This window comes from Prionailurus viverrinus, chromosome E1, assembly GCF_022837055.1.
Source record: "Prionailurus viverrinus isolate Anna chromosome E1, UM_Priviv_1.0, whole genome shotgun sequence".
Classification (NCBI taxonomy): Eukaryota; Metazoa; Chordata; class Mammalia; order Carnivora; family Felidae; genus Prionailurus; species Prionailurus viverrinus.
The window spans coordinates 18069865-18093251 of record NC_062574.1 but is presented as its reverse complement, the minus strand read 5'-3'; the positions used below and the strand labels follow the sequence as shown (position 1 = coordinate 18093251).

General features: G+C 56.7%; 1 protein-coding gene across 1 annotated transcript; it reads left to right on the top strand.

Moving 5' to 3' along the window:
* Positions 1-9271: 9271 nt before the first annotated feature.
* Positions 9272-21636, top strand: FOXN1 (forkhead box N1). Its single transcript, XM_047833882.1, has 8 exons — positions 9272-9394; positions 9751-10209; positions 12514-12624; positions 14414-14544; positions 15294-15390; positions 18813-19020; positions 19222-19713; positions 21317-21636. The coding sequence occupies exons 1-8, from the start codon at positions 9272-9274 to the stop codon at positions 21634-21636; spliced, it is 1941 nt and encodes a 646-aa protein (XP_047689838.1).
* The last annotated feature ends 1751 nt before the right edge of the window (positions 21637-23387 follow it).

Sequence of the window (23387 nt, the reverse complement as noted above, 5' to 3'; positions counted from 1 at the left end):
GAAGGGGAAAAGATCTCAGCCCTCCTCCCTTTCCTGAAATCCCATGAGCCCAGAGTCTGAGGGGAGGACACAGGAGCACCAGAAAAGATGGTGTCAGTTCGTCTTCCTTCAGGCTTTTTAATTGCCTGGTTCTCACTCCGTCCCCAGGATAGTCAGGTGAGGTACGTAGGGCAAAGATGAACCCATTTAATAAAGGAAGAAATGAGATTCACTCCCCCACTAGCCGATGCTGATGGCAGAGCTGGGAAAAGGACACTTCTGGGGTCCTTGATCAGAAGGATGATGGGGCTTATGAGATGATAAATGCCAGACTAGGGGATGAGGTAAAACAGGGCTCCAGTCACCCCTATTGGTCTCACAGCTCAAATCCTCAGCTGCCAATCATACCACAGCCAATCAACTCTGCAGCCAGTCATCAATGCAGCCCACAGGGGGAGAACCACAGGTTCAGCTCAGGGACTTCCTGATGGGGGTGGGACTTCCGGACACAGGACTGTAGCGCTAATGGGTGCTCAGAGGCAAGCAATGTGGTCCCATCCCTCAGCCCATTCCTCTACCTCCCTACAGATGGCATGGCTGGAGGAAGCTGGTTGTAAGGGAAAACAAGGCCATATTTCATAATCTGTGAAAAATCCTCCTGTTCCTCCCATCACTCCACACCTCACCCCCACTCTTCGGTCCCTTTCACGGCTGGGCAGACTGAGGATTGGAAGGAGCTTGCTTCTCTGGGAACCAGTGTCTAAGGCCTCAGACCACTGCTCTCTTCACACTGTGCCTCAGGGGGGATTAAGCAGACAAGAAGTCCCCCCCCTTCCAGGAGCCCAACTCTCTAGTCAAGCCGCCAATGGTTCTGGGTCACTTTGTCTACCCACAAGTCCCTTGTCGAGCCTGTTCTCACCATCAGACCCAATCATGCTTTTAAAAACCTCTGGGGAAGGTAAGAGGCGAGGGGCATCTTCTCCCTAAATTGCCCATCTAAGGGGCTCATGGTTTTGGAATTGAGAATTTTGCTTCCCTCTTCTCCTGCTAGCCTTGGAGGGCAAGCTGACCTTGCTTCTGGGAGCAAAATCTGGAGGTGGGCTCACAGCCTCAGAGCCTGGACTCAGGAATAGGCAGGAGGAAGGAAAAGATGGTCCGTCAATGATCCCCAAGAGTAAGAGCAAAAGATCTTTGGGGGTTGGGGTATTTAGGTGAGAGGTCTCCGGAAAGGGGCATCCGAGGAGAAGGGAGACCCAGCAGAGCCAATCCCTCAGACTAGGTGGCCAGTCTTTTCTAGGAGAAAAGGGGTCCTGGGAAGTGTGTCTTAGAAGGGACTGGATGGGAGCGTGAGGGGTAGTATTTTTTATTTCCTTAAAACCAAGCATTCCTTATTTCCCATCTACCAAATGAACATCCACAGGCAGTTCAATCTGTCCCCTGTCTATTCATCCGTCTGTCTGTCCATCTATCCACCTATCCAGCTTTCCATCCAGTCATTAGTCCATCCATCAATCTGTCCATCCTTTGATCTGTCCACTCTAACCATCCGTCTACCCTTCTGTCTATCCACCTGTCCATCCACCCATCCATTGTCCATCTATCCAGAAAGGTCAAGCCCCAATTGGTCTCCCCAGGGCTGCTGGGAAGGGCCTGTGGTCCTGTGGCATTTATGGGGCATGTGACCTGCCTGCCAGGCCTGGGGAGGCAGCCCCGCCCCAGCCCTCAGGCAGGGGGCTGGTCCAGGCATGTGGGAGTATTTATACCTCGATGGAGGCTGCTGGCTTGTCGCTGGGCTCAATGACTCCCCGAAGCCGTGATGGTGGCCATGGCCCAGAGCCCACTGTGAGTGCTTGGATTCAGCTCCTCTGGGGCCAGAGCTGGGTGGCAGGGGCTGGGGACGGGCTGGGGAGATGGGGAGGTGGCCAGAGATGGTGAGAAGGAAGGGGTGCAGGGCCAAGGAGAGTGGGAAAGCAGGAAACTGTCAGAGTCAGGCATCCACAGCAAGGCTGTGGAGAGGGGATGAGTCCATTGCCATTTAACAGCCTCTGGAGGATCCCTCGGTAGATGGCAGGAAGAACAGAGCGGGAGGGCTAAGATGACATGGGAGATTAAGGTTAGATATCTGGAAGAACTTCCAGGTCAGCCCCAGACACGGAAGGAGGCTCAAGTACTTTCTCAGGATGGGCCTGCCGAGTGATACTCTAGGACCAGCCTACTTCCAGAAGCAGGGGGATGGCTGAGGTGGCTTTGGGTGAGCTCTGCTTTGGGGGGTGGGAATGGCTCTGCTGTGGGTGACAGCGGCTCAGACTTGAAGAAAGTCTCACAGCAGGGACACGCTTGCTCTTGTCACTTTGTTCTTCCCCACTCCACCCCCCCCACCCCACCCCCCCCACCCCCTCTGCCCGTAGCTGCTTCTCCAAGCACTTGAATCAGATCTGAAGGCAGGGGCAGCTGCCACTTTTCCTGAACCCGAGGCAGGGCGAAGAGCCAGAGGGGCCAGAATTTTGGCTTCAGAACCCCCAACCTTGACGGGATGAGAGGATCTAGAAATTTCTTCCTTGTTGGCACTCTCAGACTCCCGCTGTCCTGGGGTGCTCAAGCCTCAGGAGCAGGCCCCCGGGCCCTCCAGTGCCAGCCCCAACTGGGTAATTACTGAGCTGCTCCAGGGGCCCCTCCCAGCAGCCGGGGCGGGCGGAGCCCCGGGTGGGGCCACAGGCGCCCTGGGCACGGCCCGCCCCTCATAAAACATGCTGCCGCAGCCAGTGACAGAAACCATTAAGGCGGAACTGCGCCATCTCCACCTGGCTCATGAAGGGCGGGTAGGAGGCTGCCCGGTGGGAGGGAGTGTGGAGAGAGCCCAGTCGGGGCCCTCTGTGTCTTCTGTGACTCAGCTGCCCACAGAGGACACAGGGACAGACCCTCCCCAGGAAACCTCCCACGTTGCCCGCCTCCCCCGCCCCACCAGCCGCTCTGGCTTCCAGGGGTGAGCGAGGAGGCTAATGTGCTCCCGAGGCTCGCCCGTGTAGCCCACTGGCTTTGAGACCTGTGTCTGAATGCTGGGAAGCAGAATCTGGTAGCCGAGGGAACTCAGGCAAGTCAGGCTAACCTCTTTGAGCCGGTTTCCTCATCTATAACATGAGGATGATGACACTCTTCTGGGGTATAATAAGTCACCCAGCTATTCCTGATCCCCTTGAGGATCTCCTCAGGGCGGTCCCTCCTGAAGGCAGGCCAGGGATGATGGCCCACAGGCCCTGCGGACGTAGACTAGTCACCTCCATAGGACCCGCCTCTGTGTCCTGCATCTTCAGATGCAAATGGCCCCAGCCTTTCATTGTACTTATAAGGGAACAAAGGTACGAAAGAGGATGCCACTTGCCCAAGGTCACACGACCAGCAAACAGCGTGTCCCCCAACCCCCACCCCCAAATGGCCCCTTCTGCTGAGTCCTAAGGCACTAGGAGAAGGGTCTCAGAGGTGGGGAGATGCTTGGTAGAGGGAGCACAGGGCCCAGCTGTTTGCGGGAAGGGCACAGAGCAAGGATTCATTGATGCGCCTTGTGGATCCTCTTGTCATGCCTTTTGGGGAATTTCTTTTTTTTACTTTGTTTTTTTAAGTTTATCTATTTTGAGAGAGAGAGAGAGAGAGAGAGAGAGAGAGAGAGTGCAAGAGCTGAGGAGGGGGCAGAGAAGAGAGACAGAATCCCAAGTAGGGGACGCCTGAGCAGCTCAGTTGGTTGAACGTCTGACTTTGGCTCAGGTTATGATCTCACGGTTCTTGGGTTCGAGCCCCGCCTCCAGCTCTGCGCTGATCGTGTGGAGCCTGCTTGGGATTCTTTGTGTGTGTGTGTGTGTGTGTGTTTATTTTTGAGAGAGAGAGAGAGAGAAAAAGACAGAGTGCAAGCGGGGGAGGGGTAGGGAGAGAGGGAGACACAGAATCCGAAGCAGGCTCCAGGCTCACAAACCTTGAGATCATGACCTGAACCAACATCAAGATCAAGAGTCAGACGCTTAACCACTTAACCGACCGAGCCATCCAGGCAGCCCCCTCCTGGGGAATTTCTTACCATCATGCTCCTTACTCAAGTTAGGGAGCAAGGACTCTGCTCTGACTTCCCTTTGACTCCAGGGAAGATCAAGTCTACTTCTCCCATCCCCACCCGTGCCCTCCTACTCTCCAAGGGTGATGGACAGAGGAGAGGTAGTTCAAAGAGCAGAGGGTAGACAGAATGCCCAGATACTGAAATGGTCTTCGGCTAATGTTTCGCCAGGGTTGCACCTCAGGAGTGTGTGTGTGTTTGGGGGTGTGGTTGGGGCTCTGGAGGCCTGAGAATCAGATGTGATTTTCAGCTTTTAGCTATGTGGCACTGGGCAGGACATTTCCCCTCTCTGGGCCTCAATTCTCTCCTCTGAAGAATGGGGTTAATGACCTTGCTCCCCTACTGGGGGTGTGCTGATCAATGTTCACCAACCAGCTCTCAAAAAAAGAGAGAGAAGGCTCTGATTTGTAGCGTTTGCTGGTTTCCATGGGTAAATACTTACACGATGGCCAATTTGGGCTCATTGGACTGAACCAGGAGTTGGAAAGAAGTGGGTACAGATGACCCTTGCAAACCCATAGTAGGTGTCGCCAGCACACCTAACTGCCTGTTAGCCTCTAGGGCAACAGGTGAATGAAATGAGATAACAGATACAGATACAAGTGCTTGGTAAGCCGCAGAGTGCTTTATAGATATAGAGTTGTGAGAATGCTCGTCCACACAGCCGAAGGGACCCCAGGGCACAGTCCACCATTGAGAGTCCAGGCCTGGCTCCAGTCCAGGAAGGGGGCAAGCTGTGGGGTGGGGAAGCCTACCCTAAGTGAGAGGGTCATGGGAGGGGAGCTCCTGGGATCTGGGAAAGGAGGAAAGCAGACTGGACTTCCCACACTGGTTTGCTGATATTTGCAAATACACATCCCATCATGCTTCTTGGAACAGAAGCAGATAGGACAGAGGTTAGACTTCAGTGAAAATTTGCCTCTGGGGACGCCTGGATGGCTCAGTCAGTTAAGCGTCCGACTTCAGCTCAGGTCATGATCTCATGGTTCATGGGTTCGAGCCCCGTGTCAGGCTCTGTGCTGACAGCTCTGAGCCTGGAGCATGCTTTGGATTCTGTCTCTGTCTCTCTCTCTCTCTCCCTGCCCCTCTCCACTTACATCTCTCTTTCTCAAAAAATGAATAAACATTAAAAAAAAAATTCCCTCTGAATGCAGTTGCCAGCCTCAGGACACTGGAGCCATTAGCAAAGCCTCCTGAGGGATCCAAAGCAATAGAGTAACCCCCCTGCCTCCCACCTTCCCTGGGAGTTTCTACAGGCACTAGCTCTACCACAGGGGAAGAGCTGGAATGATCTCTGAGGCCGGAGAATCAAGCGGAGGGAAGTTTAGCCTCTGCCAATGCAGGAGGATGAAGTCATGGAGACCGAGGTGGGAGGCAGGAAAGAGGAGTTCCCTCTGTTCTCCTTCCCCCACCCCACCCCCAGCTCATGCTTTAAATTAACTCTGTCCCACTGCTAATTATTAATAATAGCTATTCTTTATTGAGCATGTACTATGCATTAAGCGATTTACAAGCAATATTTCATCTAATCCTCCAGAGAGGTACGTATTATTAGCCCTCTTTTACAGATGAGGAAACTGAGGCCCAAGGAAGGAGGTTAAGCAACTGGCTCAACCAAAGTCCCACAGTTACTGGACTCAAACCCCATCCTGACTCTAGAGCTTCTGAACCAGATCGTCCAATTTCAGGGGCAATGCTGGCTACCCCAGGGAGGGGTCAGGGACCAAGGCAGCTTCATCCCTCTCCCCACAACGAGCTCTTCCCTGTGCTGGATAAGAGCGTCCCATATACACCCATCAGAGCCCCACTGCTCAGCCCCTGAGGCAGGAGGGCCCTTTTGAATGCAGTTGGTAGAGGCTGTGTGGTCTTAGGCAAGTCACCTAACCTCTTCTCTGGGCCTCCTTTCCTTATGCGTAAAACAGAGCTTGGGCTGAGGCAACCAAGGGGGTGCCACTGAATCGGGAGTCGTCACTTATAAAACCAACCCAGAGGAAGCCCCACACCGAGGACCATTCGAGGGCTTCTGCATCCTCCGCGCAAATAGAGGGGTGGGCCTCTAGCTCTGTACCCGCTCCTTAGTTTTAATCCTGTCCCTGGGGACCTGGAGGTGGAGGGTGAGGGGTGGGGTGGGGAGGTATAAAAGTCACGGCTGTAAACTAAAGCATTCAGTCAGGGCGTCTGAGATGCAGGAAGTCAGACAGGGCAACAGATAATGTCCGGGGACATAGAGGCTTGTATAAGGATGGGGGTGAGGCAGCTGTGGCCACAGGGCTCCTCAGCAGGAAGGCCGGACCCTCAGCAGGAGGCGCGGCCCAGGCTGCGGCTCCGAGAGGCCTCCTCAGGTTCATGTCTCAGAAGACCAAGGGCAGCCGCCAACTGGGGCTCATTAGCCCATGTCCCCAAGCCTGCCAGGCCTAAATTTGAGACCATCGGGAAGCTAGGGTCTGGGGTCAGAGGCCACAGCCACATCTGACATAGGTCCTTGAGCATGTTCTATGTGCCGGGCATCTTACACGCATCGTCTCTCTTAAGCTTCATGACAGCAACCCTGTGAGGTAGGTCCTCGTGCTCCATGTATCAGAGGAGCAAGATGCAAAGAGTTACACAGGTACACAACTGGGGCTCAAACTCAGGCCAGACAGACCAAATCTACCCCCCTTGCTGTTGTAACCATGCACAATTCTGCCTCTGGAGAAGGGGGTGACCACCACCGGTTACAAGCCTGAGACCTGGGGGGGCGGGGGGAGGGGCCGGGAGAGGCAGGGAGAGCCCGGGGGCCTTGCCTCTGGAGGTGCTGGAGAACAGCTTGGGAAAGCGGCTCTGGGCCAGATCCAGGCGTGGCAGGCAGGCCCCAGCTGTCCCAGAGCTATCCGGGGAGCAGCGGCCAGGCCTGCGGTCATGCGGAGCCAGAGATGGGCCGCCCGGCACCTCGGGCCCCATGCCTGCTCCCCTGTGGTGTCCAGTTACGGCCAGCTCGGCGCTTCCCTGGTCACGCCACATTTAGCATTGCCGAGTGAGAGGGTGCCGGGACACGGAGAAAGGGCGGCAGAGACTCTTGAAGGGGAGGGAGAGCCTCCCACCAGGCCCCCACCTGGACCCCAGCTAGTAGCCTCCTCTGTCACTGATCCCCTGAGGGACTTGGGGCAAGTGCCCTCCCTTCCTAATCCCCATTACCCCCAATCAAAGAGAGGAGGTAGTTTATTCCCCAAAGGTGTGCCAACCCTAGGCTGGGCACCATGGGGCCACCAGGGCCATCCCTCCCTCCCAGAGCTCCCAGGAGATCATGGCCTGGGATATGAAGTTATCCTGATCTGCCTGGTAGAGGTCTTGGACGGGAGGGGTAAGTGTAAACCTCACACGTTTCTTGTTGTTTGGCCCACACCCACTCTGACCCCCACCAAATGATGAAACCATAAGAGTACAGCCTCCAGAGTCGAACAGATCTGGGTTCAAATCCTTAACTGTTTGTAATGTTTATTTTTGAGAGAGAGAGAGAGAGCAGGGGAGGGGCAGAGAGAGAGAGAGGGAGACACAGAATCTGAAGCAGGCTCCAGGCTCTGGGCTGTCAGCACAGAGCCGGACACGGGGCTCGAATTCATGGACCGCAAATCATGACTTGAGCCGAAGTCTGACGCTCAACCGACTGAGCCACCCAGGCGCCCCTGGGTTCGAATCCTTACTCTATTAAGGATTAGCTATGTGATTTGGGCAAGTCAGGTAACCCTTCTGAGCCTCAGTTTCCGTAACTGTAGGGCGAGGGTAATGATGTACCTTCCTGACACAAAGTTTGTTCTGAGAAACCAGTGAGAAAATTCTCCAAACTGTTTACGCAGCAGCCAGCCCAGAGCAGGTCCTCAGCAAATGGCAGCCTTTATCGGAGACTACTTGGCAAAGAGGAGGACATTCAAAAAGAAATGCCCTTTGCAGGTGGTGGAGAAGGAAAGCAAAGAGCTGAGGATGATAATAGTAAGGCCGTACTGATAATGATATTAATAACGAGAGCTGGCATCTAGTGAGCACTTACAATATGGTAGGCACTGTGTTAAATTCTTCCTATGCGTGATTTCATTTACTACAGCATCTCCATGCGGGAGGCCCTACCTCCCTCCATGTTTTATAAATGATGGGGTTCGAGCTCAGAGAGCTTCCCTGACACAGCGAGCAAGGAAAGGCTTAGAGCTGAGTCCTCTCAAACTCTTGGACTGTGCCGGGGACAAAGTGCTATAATTCTAGAAGGTCTGAGCAGAAAGGGCCCTCCGCTATCATCCAGTACAAGCCCCTAGTTTTTCAAATGGTGAAACCAAAGCTCAGAAAGGGCGGTTGGCCTGGGGCACCTGGCTGGCTCGGTCTGCAGAGAATGTGACTCTTGATCTCAGAGCTGTGAGTTCGAGCCCCACGCTGGGTGTAGAGATTATTTAAAAATAAAATATTTTAAAAGGCGGGGAGGGGCAGTAGCCTGCACAAGGTCACAGGTACGAGATGCAGTTTGGAGGAGGTAGGAGAAAACAGCACTGGCCCGTCACTGCACATTGGGCCAGTGGCTGCAGCCCGGCGTCATGCCAGGCTCACAGGGCCACCAGGCAACCGGGTCACCTCAAGTCCCCGGTGGCACTTGACACTTTCAGGGTCATGCCAGCCCCTGAAATGGCACCACAGGCCCAGCCTCTACTGAGGGCTGGGTCACCTGCAGCGTGAGGGTCACTCCCACCCTCCGCCTGGGCTTGACCCACTCTCCCCAGCTCCTCTTCTCTCAGGACCACCTGCTTGCTCAGCCACTGAGCAGAGACTGCTTGTCACGGTCACCTAGCCCAGTCCCGCGCTGGGGAGACAGGGGCTGGAGGCAGGGTCTCCATCTGCCACTGAGCCCCAGAGCAGCCAACTCTCCTTCCTGGGACTGTGGGGGTGGGGGGTTTCCTACCTGGTGTGTTTTGTTCTGTCTCCACCAGTCTTCTCTCTGTGCTTTCTTCCTCTGCCTCTCGTTTATCTGCTTCTTTCTGTCTCTGATGTTCTCTCACTTTGTCTGTTTATCCGCCTGTCTATCTGTCTGTGTCTCACCGGATGTCTGGTGGGAGTCAGGGTCCCAGCCCAGGGAGGGGGTGGGTGTGGGGAGGTGGTGAACTTGGGGTCGGTCACCGCAGGACCCTGGTCCTCACTCTCATCACAGCCGGCTTTCTTCGAGGCCAGGACCGGGTGATGGTGTCGCTACTCCCGCCGCAGTCTGACGCCACGCTGCCCGGCCCCGCCAGACTGGAGGGCGAGCCCCAGGGGGACCTCATGCAGGCGCCGGGCCTTCCAGGCTCTCCTGCCCCACAGAACGTGAGTATCTGGCACCTAGGCCCCACCCCCAGAGCCCTCCCGGGGTCTGCCTTGTCCCTTCCACCAGCGAACGAGTACCCAGTGACTCCAAGATCCAGAAGTGTTCGATAGAGGCCTCTGGTTCTCCCTTCCATCTGGGGCTTTCCCGGGGCAAGGCTGTATATATCCATCTGACTCAGGGCACCTCAGATCTAAGAGCAGCGTACCCTCACAGACGAGGGCTTCCAAAAGCAGGCTATGTCTCCTCCATCGTTTGGGAGCTCCCGGAGCTCAGCCACAGACCCCTTTACCCTAGCACAGGGCAGGGTCCTGGTCCAGCATCCACTCACAGGCTCTCTACCCTCTGTGCACCCCAGAAGCTTGCCGGCTTCAGCTGCTCATCATTTGTGCCCGACGGCCCCCCAGAGAGGGCATCCTCACTGCCCCCACAGAGTCCCAGTGTCGCGTCACCTGGCCCTGAGCAAGTCCACTGCCCAGCCGGCCCTGGCCCGGGCCCCTTCCGGCTCTCACCCTCAGACAAGTTCCCCAGCTTCGGCTTTGAGGAGGGCCCAGCAAGCAGCCCTGGGCGCTTCCTCAAGGGCGGCCATGGGCCTTTCCACCCATACAAGCGGCATTTCCATGAAGACGTCTTCCCTGAGGCCCAGACCGCCCTGGCCCTCGATGGACACTCCTTTAAGACCCCGGGGGCACTGGAGACCTTCGAGGAGATCCCCGTGGATGTGGGGGAGGCTGAGGCCTTCCTGCCTGGCTTCTCGGCAGAGGCCTGGTGCAACGGACTTCCCTACCCCAGCCAGGAGCACAGCCCCCAAGTCCTGGTGAGTACCAGTGGCCACTGGGCATCCCACCTACTCCTGTCCTAGTTCCCAGAAGCCCTGAGATCAAACTCCGCCTCCCCTTTCCAGACTTTTCCACTCAGGGTCAGTTTATGCCAGGGAAGCGGCAAGTTCAGAAAGTTGGGGTCTCGGCTTCATTCTGGCCTCCAGGTCAGCTGGGGAGGGGATGCTGACCTGGCCTGGCATGGAGAGGGCAAGGTGGGGAAGATCAGGCTAAGGAAGCTGGCAGCTTCCCAGAGGCTCCTGAGTCAGGATTCCAGTGTGCGACTTCTCTGTTTGCCTAAGTGTCAAGAATCCCCAGCCAGACCTACCCGCCCATATGCAAATGTGAGAAGGAAAACACATTCCAGACGTCAAGAGAAAGGGTTTGGGGATAAGCCACGGAGCACAATGTTCTCCTCTCTAGCATCAGCATAGAGTCTTGAGAGAGGGCTTAAGTCTTCTCAAAGGACTTTCCAGGCCCCATTCTTTGCCCACAATGGGGCCTGGGTATATTCATAGAAATACCTTGAAAGCACCTTGGAAGGTCAACCAACATATCCCTTTCACAGCCATACCCACAAGCTGTATGATCTTGGGCTAGTCACTTAACCTCTCTGGTCCTCATCTGAAAAGTATGGTTACGAGGACCTGCCTTACAGGCTTGTTGCCTTGGGCAGAGGAAATCTAAAGGGAGGTTTGGAGATCCCTGAGATAGTGAGCACTGAGTGGCCTCAGCCTGGGTTGTGCCTTCTCCAGATGCCCACCAGCTCTCCTCACCTCTTGCTTTCTAACAGGCTCCCATTCCATCCCCAAGCCACCCCCAACAAAGCCTGATTCCTAGACTTGGAAGATAGAGAAGGGCTTGGGTACCTACCAGCTGTGGCCAAGTCAAGAGCCTTGGTTCTGGGGCCCTTTGATGGCTTTTCCTTAGGCCCATTGAACACGACAGCAACTCGTGGTGAGGACACCATCATGTTAGCTCCTGCCTCCCAAATGTCCACTCAATGCCAGCCCCTGCTTGCTGTGCCAGGTCTTTTCTTTCAAGTGGTCCATTTAATCCTCACAACAACCCTCTAAAGACTCCTCACTACCCTCGTTTTGTAGGTGAAGAAACTGAGGTTCCATAGAGGCCAAGTGACTTGCCCAAGGTGTCCCTTGGCCTGTGAGGCTGAGATTTGAGGCTACTCCCTTACTCCCTGCACAGCGGAGAGGAGCTCAGGCCCAGAGAACCGGCTAGCTGGTCGATTCACTGGGTGACCTTGGACACGTCACTTCCCCTCAGTGGGCTCAGCCCCATCATCTTCCAAATGAGGAGGTTGGACATAGTGCTCTTGGCCCTTCCAGGCCTGAGATTCTATGATTATGGCTATCTCTGCATCAGCAACCCCAGGGCACATCCAGAAAGAGCTAACCGTTGAATTTGACCCTCTGGGCCCAGATGCTGGCTCCCATGGCCCCTGGTAACCCAGGAAGAGTGGTCCACCTCCTCCTGGCCTGGTTCACCTTCCAGGACTAGCTGTGCACGCTTTCTGGCCCTACTCAGGGTAGAGATTGTGCTAGACTCTGGGGGCTCCCTGTGGAGCTCACAACCCCTGGGAAGCCAGAGTCTGGCCACCACCACTGGCAGCAGCTCAAGACAGGTTCCCTGTGTCGGGGTTGAAAGTGTGCCATGGGGCTCAAGCAGACCAGCTGCTTTGAGTTGAGGGTGGCCAGAAGATAGAGCGGAGAGGACTCACTAGCCCCCTCCAAAGAGCCTGCTGGTGCTCCCTTAGGCTTTGCCGAGGAGGAAGTACAGAGCTTGGGGTCATGAGCCGGACCAACCTGTCTGGCCACTTCCTGTGCTCCCCTAAATATGGCTCTGCGATGGGAATCCTAGAGCAGTGGCCTTTTCCAGATGTCCTTCACAGACCCACTCTGAGAGGCTGGCAGCTCTGAACGCAAGCAGGCCCCAAACCAGGCTTGATGAGTGAACTCATACACTGTATCCTTGTGCCATTCCAGGGAGGTCTCTGACCCTACCCACCCTCACTGTGACCCACCTCCTCTGGACAGCCCAGCCTCTGCCTCTTACCTGAAGTGAGGTGGGGGGTGGCGAGTGCTGTCGACTCCGGCCCGAGCTCCACCACTAACTTGCTGAGCTCCCTCAGGAAAACCCCTGACCTTCTCTGTCCTCTCTTTGTTCTCCAGGAATAAGCTTTGGGGGAGGCAGAGTAGAGGCTGCATTTGTGTTAAGTTTCAAACCACAGAAGAGCGGGAGGAAGAAAACTAAGGCCCAGCCTGGTCATCTGTTTTTTCTTCCAGCAGGGATCAGAAGTCAAGGTCAAGCCCTCAGCTTTGGAGACTGGTCCTGGGATGTACTGTTACCAGCCCCCCTTGCAGCACATGTACTGTCCCTCCCAGCCCCCCTTCCACCAGGTGGGTCAGGGACACGTGGGCATGCTTCCCTGGGGCCTCAGGATATTATGTGGTGTGAGGTGGGCAGGCGTGTGTTGTGGGTGTGCACACCTGGATGGGCAGGTGGAGGCAGCAGGACCCTGGACCTCGGGCCAGGCCACCGGGGCTGGGGGGACAGGGGTTCATGGGGAAGGAAGGAAGCCATTGCACTTCTCTAGGAGTAGGTGGGGTTCCTCTGAGAGTCTCTGAAAAGCGAATGGGGCCTATCGTGGGACAGGGCCCAGATGTGAACCAAGAAGGGAGGGAGGAGGAGGGCCAAAGACAGGGGCAGAGAGAAAAAGGTTATGTGGGGTGACACAGAAGACGGAGCAGAAAGAAAACAATGGGCTCCCGTCTGGGTCAGCCACTGTCTCGCTATGTAACCTTGGCTCCAAACTTCCCTTTCACCTCAATAGGGTGGGACCGGGTATGGAGTTAGGCGGCCTTCCCACCTGGAGGGCTCCAAGACCCCCTCATCTTTGGTCCTTCCCCCCCTTCCCCACCCCACTGCCCAGCCTCCTTGATTTGGACCTGTATAGGATGCCAAGTACTTGTCCCACATTGGCATGGGATGCAGGCTTTTAAAAAGAGGCAGAAAAGAGCCCCAGAGCAGCCAGGCAGCTCCCAGGAGTCGCTGGGCAAGACGGAGCAAGTGACTGCCCAGCGCCCCAGCTCCATCCACCTGCAGCCTGGCACTGAGACAGGCCCTGCCTGTGGAGCAGGTTCTACTCCCAGCTCTTTGGCTTTGGCCCTGATCTTGGCCAAGCCAGGGAGGCAGGCACGTGGGGGGGAGTGGGGAGGTGGTCAGACTGCTTGCTTTGTGGGGGGAAAGAAAGAGACGGAGGGAAGCCGAGGGAGCACATGAGGGGTCACCCTCGCTGCCATGAGGAGCCTAGCTGGAGAGGCTAAAGCCATCCTGAGGCTCAAGGTCTGGCCCCGGGTAGGGGGTGTCCCTGAGGCAGCCTAGACCATCAAGGACTGAGCCACAGCATGGTTCAGGGGCTGCCAGACCTTAAATGGCCTCACCATGCCCAGCCTTGCTTTGATGCTTTCTGCATTCCGCACCCCCCTCCAACAAGATGGCCGCACCCAGGCCTTTATGGAGCCTGCAGAGAGGGTGACTCAGGCACTAAGTGTCTCTCGGGTGACCTGGAAAGAGCACTTCAGCCTGGAGCAGATGGGGGAGTCAGAGTCTCCCACCCCCATGGCCCCCATAAAACGCCACCCCTGGCACCGCAGCCACTCCCTTTGCCGTAAAACCACCTCCTACCCCCACCGGCCCACCACCATGACCTGCCCTTTCAAAGAGCCACTGAAACTCATAAAAGGTGGCAGTGCCCAGCAAACGAACGCCCAGGCTGGACACCCTGCTTCCGGCCCAGCCGTTCCGGGAAATTCCAGGGGAGGCCTGGAGGCCCTCACACTCTCTAGCCCCACCAGGCTGCTCTCCCATCACCATGGCAACCAGAGCACCTAGATGGCAGGAGAGGAAGGAAGCGGGGGGGGGGGGGGGGGGGGGGGGGGGGGGAAGCTTTGAGGGCTCTGAGAACCCGAATTTGGGAACGTGGATCACCTCAGAGCCCCTCAGATGTCCACACCCTTGGCCAGCCCCCTCAGATAGTTCTGCTATTGGAGCCCATGACCAGGGAGAGAAGAGTCTGGTTTCAGCTCCCTCTCTGGATGTATATGAATGGGGCGGGGAGGGGATCACCCCCACCTTGGGAAAGACTGGTTACCATGGCAACCATTCTGCCCCCTTTGACCTCTACAGTACTCACCAGGTGGCGGCAGCTACCCCATACCATACCTGGGCTCCTCACACTATCCATACCAGCGGATCGCACCCCAGGCCAGCACCGACGGGCACCAGCCTCTCTTCCCAAAACCCATCTACTCCTACAGGTATGTTTCCCAGCACCCCTGTGGTGGAAGGGGGTGGGTGAGAGGAAGAGTGGAGAAGCTGAGGCATGGAATCCTCAAGGTATAAGGTGATGCCAGAGGAGGGAAGTCATACCCCGCGGGTTTCTAGAGGATGTGAAACCTCAGGCAAGCTATCTGACCTCTCTGAGCCTGTTTATTCATCTGTTTAAAAAAAAAAAAAAGTCGGTGGGGGGGGACAGCAATATTCAGGCCTTTGGGAGGATTAAGTGAGAGAATATGCCTGGCACATTGCAGGGGCAGGGGCTCAAGGAACCTCAGTTCCCTCCCTTACTATCCAACATTCAGTGTGCGATTGGCTGAGGGCTGACTGGTAATGACAACTTCCATTTAATGAGTGCCTTCTATGTTCTAGGCATCATCCTTAATCGTCACAACTCTGAGGTAGCTATTACATTTTTTTTTTTACTTCAAAGCTGAGGAAACTGAGGCTCAGAGAGGTTAAGGCACTCACCCAAGGTCACATAGCTAGTGAATGGCCAAGCCAGGATTACAACCCAGGGCTCTCAAGATTCCACAAGACCCTCGTATAGCCCTAATTCCTGGCTTCAGCGGACGCGTCCTCACCCTTTCTCTTTCCAACCTCATAGAGCCTCTCACCTAAATCTGCGGCAGGTTCCTCCCTCAACCACTCTTGCCGGGGCAGGTGGGTGGTGACGGGGAGACTCCCAGCCTGCTCCCAAGTTCAAACTCAAGGCTTTCTCTGCCTTCAGCATCCTCATCTTCATGGCCCTTAAGAACAGTAAAACTGGGAGCCTTCCTGTCAGCGAGATCTACAATTTCATGACGGAGCACTTTCCTTACTTCAAGGTGAGCCCAAGATCCACCCCATTCCCGCCATCCCCAGGTCCTGGGCAGGCCAGGCCTCTCTGGAGCCAGAGGCTTCCGTTGGAAGGTGGAACAAGGGTTAGAACGAAAGCCAGGAGAGGGTTTGCCCCACTTCCTCCACGCTTCCCCTTGTCTCCATGTCAAAAGGTCAGACTTCCGTGTAAGGAGCAGAGAGCTCAAGCCACTCACACAAGGTTACACAGCAGGCTGGAGTCAGTCCTTAGGCTGCCGGAAAGTGGACATGTCCGTCCTGACAGGCTTCCAGAAACATCCACCTACCCCAAGTGGGGAGAGATGCCTTGGGAAGAAATGAGAGCCTTTCCCCACCCCTGCCCCCAGGCTGCTGTAGGGCTAAAGGAATTTGGGTAAGAGCTAGCCAGCCAAGGTGGCATGGGATGCTAGGACCACAGGACCCATTGCCTTCCAGGGAGAGATTAAGATCTGCCTCTGTGGGCGGCAGGCTCAGCTACAGTTCTGCCAGAAAGCGGGGTGTGGGCTTCACGGTCTTCGAGAGTTCCAGGGAACTGGGGTGGCTTACCTGTACAGTATCTAGGTCCTGTCACCCACTCAAGGGGCTTCTGAGGGCTCTACCAGACTCCCTCCGTAGAGGCAGGACAGACGTCCTTCTCTCCAGAGGGGCAAACACATCAGAAAGGGTGATCCACCTGCTCAATGTCACACAGCAGGGGGAGCTGTTGTTGCCTCAAGCTGTTTGGTTTCACACATCTGCCCACCCCCTCCCCCCCCCCCCGCCGCCCCCAGACCCTCCAGCATAGACCTCTTCTTCCAGGGTGGGTGCAGGGGAGATCAGAGTTTGTGTGTGAGGAATGCCTTCTCCAAGGTCAACATCCTGGGGGATACAGTCCCATCCGCTAACCGGACAGCAGGCAGGAGCTGAGGCCCGGGTCCAGAGCTCATCTCCACCTGCCAGTAGGTGATCCCTGGCTTCACTGGCTTCCCAATGGTCCTGCCTGGGGATAATTAGAAGCTGATATTCAGACAAGTTTATACTTGCTGCCTTGCCATCAAATGAGCGGGCAAGATGGCCAGAGTGGTCTGGCCGGGAATGGCAAAGTGTGGTCATCTGCCAGAGATTCTGGGAGAGAAAGGAAGAGCGGGGAGAGTTGTCTCTGGGATTTGAGAAGCATCAAAGCCAGTATCCAGGGCTGCCCCTGTATCCCAATCGGCCTGGAGACCAAACTCTTCCTAATCCCTGTAGATCTGGAGGGCCTTCTCTAGGGCTTCCAGGGGCCAGGCTAGAGAGAGGGAATCGAGGGCCCTGCCCTGTTCCTCTCAGCCATTCCTCCCTGCCAACTCCCAGCCTGGCCCCCAGCCCCTCCCTGCATCTCATCTTCCTGGCTTAATTATTTTTCCTGGGAGCTGTGTAATCCCTGTTTTATGGGGCTGAAGAGTGAAGAGGTCTAACAGCTTTTTTTTTTGTTGTTTTTGGTTCTAGTTGTTGTTCTTAGCCAGTTGCATCACTCCCTCACTCCCGAGTTTACATTTGACTTCAGAGAGAAAGCATCTGTGAGGCTGGGACGGGCCCCGGTGGTGAAGCCAGCCCTATAGGGTGACCTGGGCAGGGCCCTTAATGAGGGGACAGGGCTGGAGTCAGCTTTGTCACTGCCTTCTGTGTGATCTAGGGCCAGGCCCTTTCTTCCCTGGACCTCAGTTTCCCAATCTGTAAAATGGTCAGGTTGGACCAGTTGGCACATACATTCCTTCCAACTCTGACGGATCCCCTCTGACCTGCCCAAGGAATTAGTTCAAAGATCCTCTGCCCCCTTTATCTCTCACTCTCCATTTGAAGGTCATGTTTCTGGGCAAGAACAAGGTGGACCTGGGGTGCATAGCACTCATGCCCAAGGCAGCTGAGGTGGGTGTCCTGTAACCCCATGAGTCAGGGATGTGGGACCGGGGAAGTGTCCATCCACTGGACATAATTGCTAGTGCTGACCATCCCTCTTCCAAACAGGAAGTGGCTGGGGTGGGGGCTGTCCTGGCATCCCAAAGTCACAGATTTATGGGCCCATAAAAGGGCCCAGTGCCCATTAACTCTGCCCATCAGGCGACACAACCTCGACTCTTAGTAGGGACCGTCGTGGGAGTTGAAGGCAAATCCCCAGCTGGCTGGTCTGGTGGCTCCAGAATCCTCCCTTATGACCCTGGGAGCCTTGGGGGTCATCTCAACCAGCCCCCTGTCCCAGGCCAGCTGCCCCTGACAAAGGCTCCCGCAGCTCCTGCCAGCAACTTGCCGTGACGCTGGCATCAGGACCCAGTTCTGCTGGGCGTGATTCAGCCTGGCTGCTCCCTGGGGCAAGTGAGCCGGGGAGGAGGGAGTGGCCGCCCCTCATTAACCAGAAACTGCAAGCTGAAAGGGAAAAGGGACCAGGGACTAAGGGCATAGGGGCCCCGCTGGCTGGAGCAGATGTCCTGCCCATAGTTGGTCCCTGCTGGGCCCGGGACCGTCACAGAGGCTGGAACAGAGCTGGAGGTGGGGAGGATGGGGGTGCCCACTGGCACCCCCGCCACCGCCTCTCACCCAACTGAGTCAGCCTAATGGTTTTTACAACCCTCCCTGAGCACAATTACCGCACTGGTGGCATGACCGGGCCTCCTAATGGGTGTTTATTCTGTTGGCACGAGCCCCCCCACTCCCCACCTGAGGGCTGGCCTCCCCACCAGGGCACGCCCCCCCCCCCCCCGGGCACACTCATGTGAACACTCACACCCACACACGCATGCAATCATGGGTACCCCCACACGCCCAGAGAGAATTTCTCACACACGCATCCTTACGCTCAAGGGAATTCGCGGCCCACCAACCCAAGAGAAGGCTCACACCGGGGAGACATACTCAGGGACACTCGCGTGTGCGTATGCATAGCCAATCTCTCCCTCTCTCCCTCCGTCACCAAAACCCAGATATTCAGGCCACATGTGTGCAACGCACCCCTCTTTCTTGGCTTCTGAGTTTGCCCCAGCAGGGATGAGGCAGACCCAGGAAAGGAACATTCCATAGCTTCCTCCTAATTCCAAAACTGGCATCCAAGACCTGAGTAGTGAGTTCCCCGTCCACAGAGGGGTCCCAGCATGGGCCCGAGGACCCAACTCCAGATAGGGAACGGGCCCTCCCTTTATGAATCACTTCAAGAATCCTCTGAAGGGTCGCCAGAGGTGGGAGCGGGATGAAGGCAGATTTTAAGCGAAAATAGTTTGCAGTCAAGATTCCTGCCCCCCACGGAAGGGGGTGCCAAGCATGGGCTGGGCGCCGAGGAGGACGCCAAGCTCCAGACGGGTGGCAGTTCTGTGCCCAGAGGGAGCAGGAAGAGTTTCCCGGAGCCCAGACCCCGCCCTGGCCACTTGACCCCGGCCTGAATTCTTGTCTTGCTCCGCTCCGGCAGACGGCGCCCGACGGCTGGAAGAATTCTGTTCGCCACAACCTGTCTCTCAACAAGTGCTTTGAGAAGGTGGAGAACAAATCAGGAAGTTCCTCTCGCAAGGGCTGTCTGTGGGCCCTCAATCCGGCCAAAATCGACAAGATGCAGGAAGAGCTACAGAAGTGGAAGAGGAAAGACCCTATTGCTGTCCGCAAGAGCATGGCCAAGCCAGGTGGGAGGCCAATGGGCAATGCAAGGGAGCGGGGGAGGGCCTGGCATACCCACTAGCAGACAGAGAGGGAGGGAGGGAGGCTAAATAGGTTGAGCAAAGCGAACCTGTCAGTAAGGGGCGGGCCTGAGCGGTTCCAAGGCTGGGGAGGGATTGTGGGGAAAGGGAGGTCTCATGATGTCCCTCTCTCTTGGGTCTTTTTAGAAGAGCTGGACAGCCTCATTGGAGAGAAGAGGGAGAAGCTGGGCCCCCCACTGCTGGGCTGCCCACCCCCCGGGCTGGCAGGCTCAGGCCCCATCCGGCCCCTGGCACCTCCAGTTGGGCTCTCCCAGCCACTGCATTCAATCCACCCAGCCCCAGGCCCCATTCCTGGCAAGAACCCCCTGCAGGACCTACTTGGAGGACACGTGCCCTCCTGCTACGGGCAGACATATTCGCACCTCTCACCGGGCCTGGCCCCTCCTGGACCTCCGCAGCCATTGTTCCCACAGCCAGATGGGCACCTTGAGCTGCGGGCCCAGCCAGGCACCCCCCAGGACTCGCCTCTGCCTGCCAACACCCCGCCCAGTCACAGCGCCAAGCTGCTGGCTGAGCCTTCCCCGGCCAGGACCATGCATGACACCCTGCTGCCAGACGGAGACCTTGGCACTGACCTGGATGCCATCAACCCCTCTCTCACCGACTTTGACTTCCAGGGTGAGCTGGGGGTGGGAAAGGGAAGGTGGGACAGGACTGGAGAGGTGCGTCCGGCAGCACGGCCCATCCCCTCCAAGTCTCCAGGCTGCAGCCCGGAGCTGCCAGGCTTCTGGTCAGTTGAAGCAGACAAGTCTCGAGCTGGCGAGGGATGCCAAGGGGCAAAGAGGAAGGTCCTTGCCTCCACCTCCCTCCTCCTGGTGCCCCTGAACATGTTCCGACTGACCCCGTCATCAAACCACCCTCAGCTCTGGGTAGGTGGGGAAGAGCCCAAGTTCCATTCCATATTGACGGTGAGCAGATGACAGTCGGAACATTCCCCAGAAGCGGTTGCATTTTCTCAGAGTTCATCTTTTAATACAGAAGGAGGAAAGAGCTCTTCCCCCAGGAAGAATGTAAGGCCTCAGAACGAGGCCAGTCCCGGAGAGCTTTGGGGACAGGAGTCTGCGGAGAGGTTCTGTCTATTCCATTCCACCTTGCCTGCTCCACCTCTGCTCGCGGCCAAGCCCAACCGTTCTAATCTAAACTTCAGTGCATGCCCAGGCCCTGGTCCCGGCCACAGGACATTTGGAGGAGGGTGCTGACCCAGGCCTCAGACCTTCTGGGCGCACCGGGGTAGGGGGCATCCACAAGCAGGTGGAGACAGCTGGCCCTCGCAGAGCTCCCAGTCCTGTGGGGAGACAGCCCAGGTCTTGGGAAGCTCATTAGAAACGTACAGCTAGATCCTCAGCCTTGTCCAGAAGTGGGAGTCTCAGAGGAAGCTGTAGACATGTGGGCTCCCATAGACACGCATCTGAGCCCCTAGTAACAATCAGGCATCGTGTGAGTTGCTTTACATGTGCTCTGTCATTTGGGGCTTTAAAGAAGGAGCGACCGTTAAACCCATTTCACAAAAGCACGCTGAGGTTACATAACTTACTGAAGGTCACTCAGCTAGAAAGAAGGGGAGTTAGGATTGGAACCCAAGCAGCCAAGTTCAGTCCAGGGTTTAGTCCGGCTGCCTTCCTCCATCCCCGCAGCCCCAATACCCAGGCCAGGCCCTGGCCTGCCGTGACGCACGCAGGACACACAACACAAAGAGGAGGTGGGGGGCAGCATTGTCTCCTCCCCAGAGTCAGTGTTCCCGGCTCCGCTCCTCTCCCTTGGGCCTGCAGTGGAGGAGGCCCAGAGAGCCGAGCCCAGCCACCTCATCAGGTCCTGCAGTGCATTGTTGGAAGATCCTTAGCCTTGGCTGTGTAACCACCTTCCTCGGGAGCCTGGGCAGGAGACAGGGGGAAGAGTTCCAGGGGCTCCCTCTGCGGGCTCGCTCCAGAGTGCGCAGCGTTAGGTATCAGCCCTTCCAATAGGCAGCTCTCAAGTCCTTGAGTCCTCCACTCTCCCTCCCCTGACCTCCAAAACACAGAGCCCCAGAGATCATTTAGGCTACAGCAGAGGAATCTGAGAGTTCCGGCAACTGCCTGGGGTCACACAGCGAGTGCCAAGGGGCTGCTCCCCAGCCAAGGTTACCCCAATCCTGTTCTCTTTAGCATGTGAGAGCCATGGGGTCAAGGGAACAGACAGGGCTCCTTTGCACCTCCCAGTGACACCTGTTCTCTCCACCACCTAGGAAACCTGTGGGAACAGCTGAAGGATGACAGCTTGGCCCTTGATCCCTTGGTACTGGTGACCTCGTCCCCGACATCATCTTCAATGCCACCACCTCTGCCACCACCCCATTGCTTCCCACCTGGGCCCTGTCTGGCAGAGACAGGCAGTGGGAGTGGCGACGTGGCACCACCAGGCGGTGGAGGCTCCGGGGCTTTGGGTGACCTGCACCTCACCACCCTCTACTCGGCCTTCATGGAGCTGGAGCCCACACCCCCCACGGCCCCCGCTGGCCCCTCTGTGTACCTCAGCCCCAGCTCCAAGCCCATGGCCCTCGCGTGAGCCACACCCAGAAGCCTTTATGTGGCCTGGAAGTCCCAGCTGGCCGCCCACGTCGGGCTCACCTTAAAGGTCAAGGAAGGAAAACCATCCCTGTCCCCTGTGCCACTAAGCCAACTGTTTGTTAGCTGGCAGCCGGGGGGTGAAGAAGACACCACCCACGATGCTGCCCCTCACACATTTCCGCCAGCTGAGCGAGCCAGCTCCTCACTCAGGGTCCCTGAAGACCCAGTGTCTGGGAAAAAAACAAAAAACCCAAAAACACTCTCCTTAGCTCACACTCATCCCCACTTAAGCGCTTCTGCGTTAATGTGTACATGCATATGCACCACACACACACACACACACACACACACACACAGAGTCTTTCAGACATACACCCACCCACATACCTTCTACCCAGAGGAATCAGAATTACACCACTGAGAGCCTGGCTGCTCCATTCCTGGGGCAGCTGAGAGCTGAGGGCTCAGGGTCCTCATGCCAGGCCCAAGACCACCCTGAAGCCCTATTCTGATGTCCACATTTTCTGCAGGCGTGGCCCCTCCTAGCGTGCTCTCTCCCAGAAGCCCCCTGTATTTATTCTCCCAACTTCATCCCAGCAGCCTGCCAAGGAGGAGTAGGGATGGGGCCTCTCCCCAAGTTGTCTGTGGGTCCCCCACTGGCTGAGTAGCAGCCCCCACTCTGCCAGGCTCTGCCCATCCTCAGTAAACACTCTGTCCGACCTCCCCCAGAAGGACACACAGGAGGGGCAGCGTCCACCCCAGGACCAAACTGAGCCCAATTCTGACACAAAGTGTTTGGAAAAGTCCTTGCCTTTGGAAACTTAAAAGTGTCCTCTCTTCCCAGCCCTGGGTGCAGGAAGGGCCCCTCCAGATCACTACAATCTCACCCCTTCTGTAAGAAATTCATGTAGTTTAGGTCCCAACTTACTAATTACTTCCAACTGTCCCGGGCAGTCTCTGCCTTTCAGGGAAGGGAAGCCTGATGCAGGCTGGCAGGGTGGGGGGTGAGCACCCACGCTCCCCTCTCTCTGACTGCTTGGCAGACCCAGGATGTCCCTGGAGCTAGGGGGTGTGTCCAGGCTGCCCGCCATGCCCTACCGGAGAGCCCAACCCACACCAAGTGGGAGTTTCTGCCTACCCTGGAGGCCTGGGGGTGACAAGAACCCCCAGAGGTTTTCCTGGGCTCAGTTAGGCACAAGCAGATCCCTCGATGGCCTGCCATTATCCCCTGACCTGGAACAATAAAGCAAATGCCTTGTAGTCTTGGCTCCCGAGGCTTCATTTCTGGATTTCCCCTCCCTGGACAGAAAGGCCAGGCCTCACTAATTGTTGATGCCCTGGGTTTGTGTTGTCACCCTGACTCTCGTTCTTTGCTGTCAAGTTTCCAAATCTAAACAGTGAGACATCTAGGAGGACTTCCTGATCAGCCTGGGGAGGATGAGAGGGCAGGACAGTGGGGCCTCTTCCCAGGAGAACCGCCAAAAGGATGCAAGGAAGCAGCTGACCTGCCCACAAGGAGAAAGAGGATTCCTTCCCCCTACACCCCGTCCTACTGCGATCGCTTGCCTCCTCGAACGCTCCCATCTCCTCACACAAGAAGGGGTCACTTCCCCATCCAGCCTGTGCCTTCTTGCCGCCATCTTTCCCTGGCTGGAGCTCTGGGTTCCACAGGTGACATGAAGGGAGCACAGTCTGGTTCTATTCACACTGCTGGCCCTGGACGGTGATCTCTGGAGCGTAAGGGGCCCC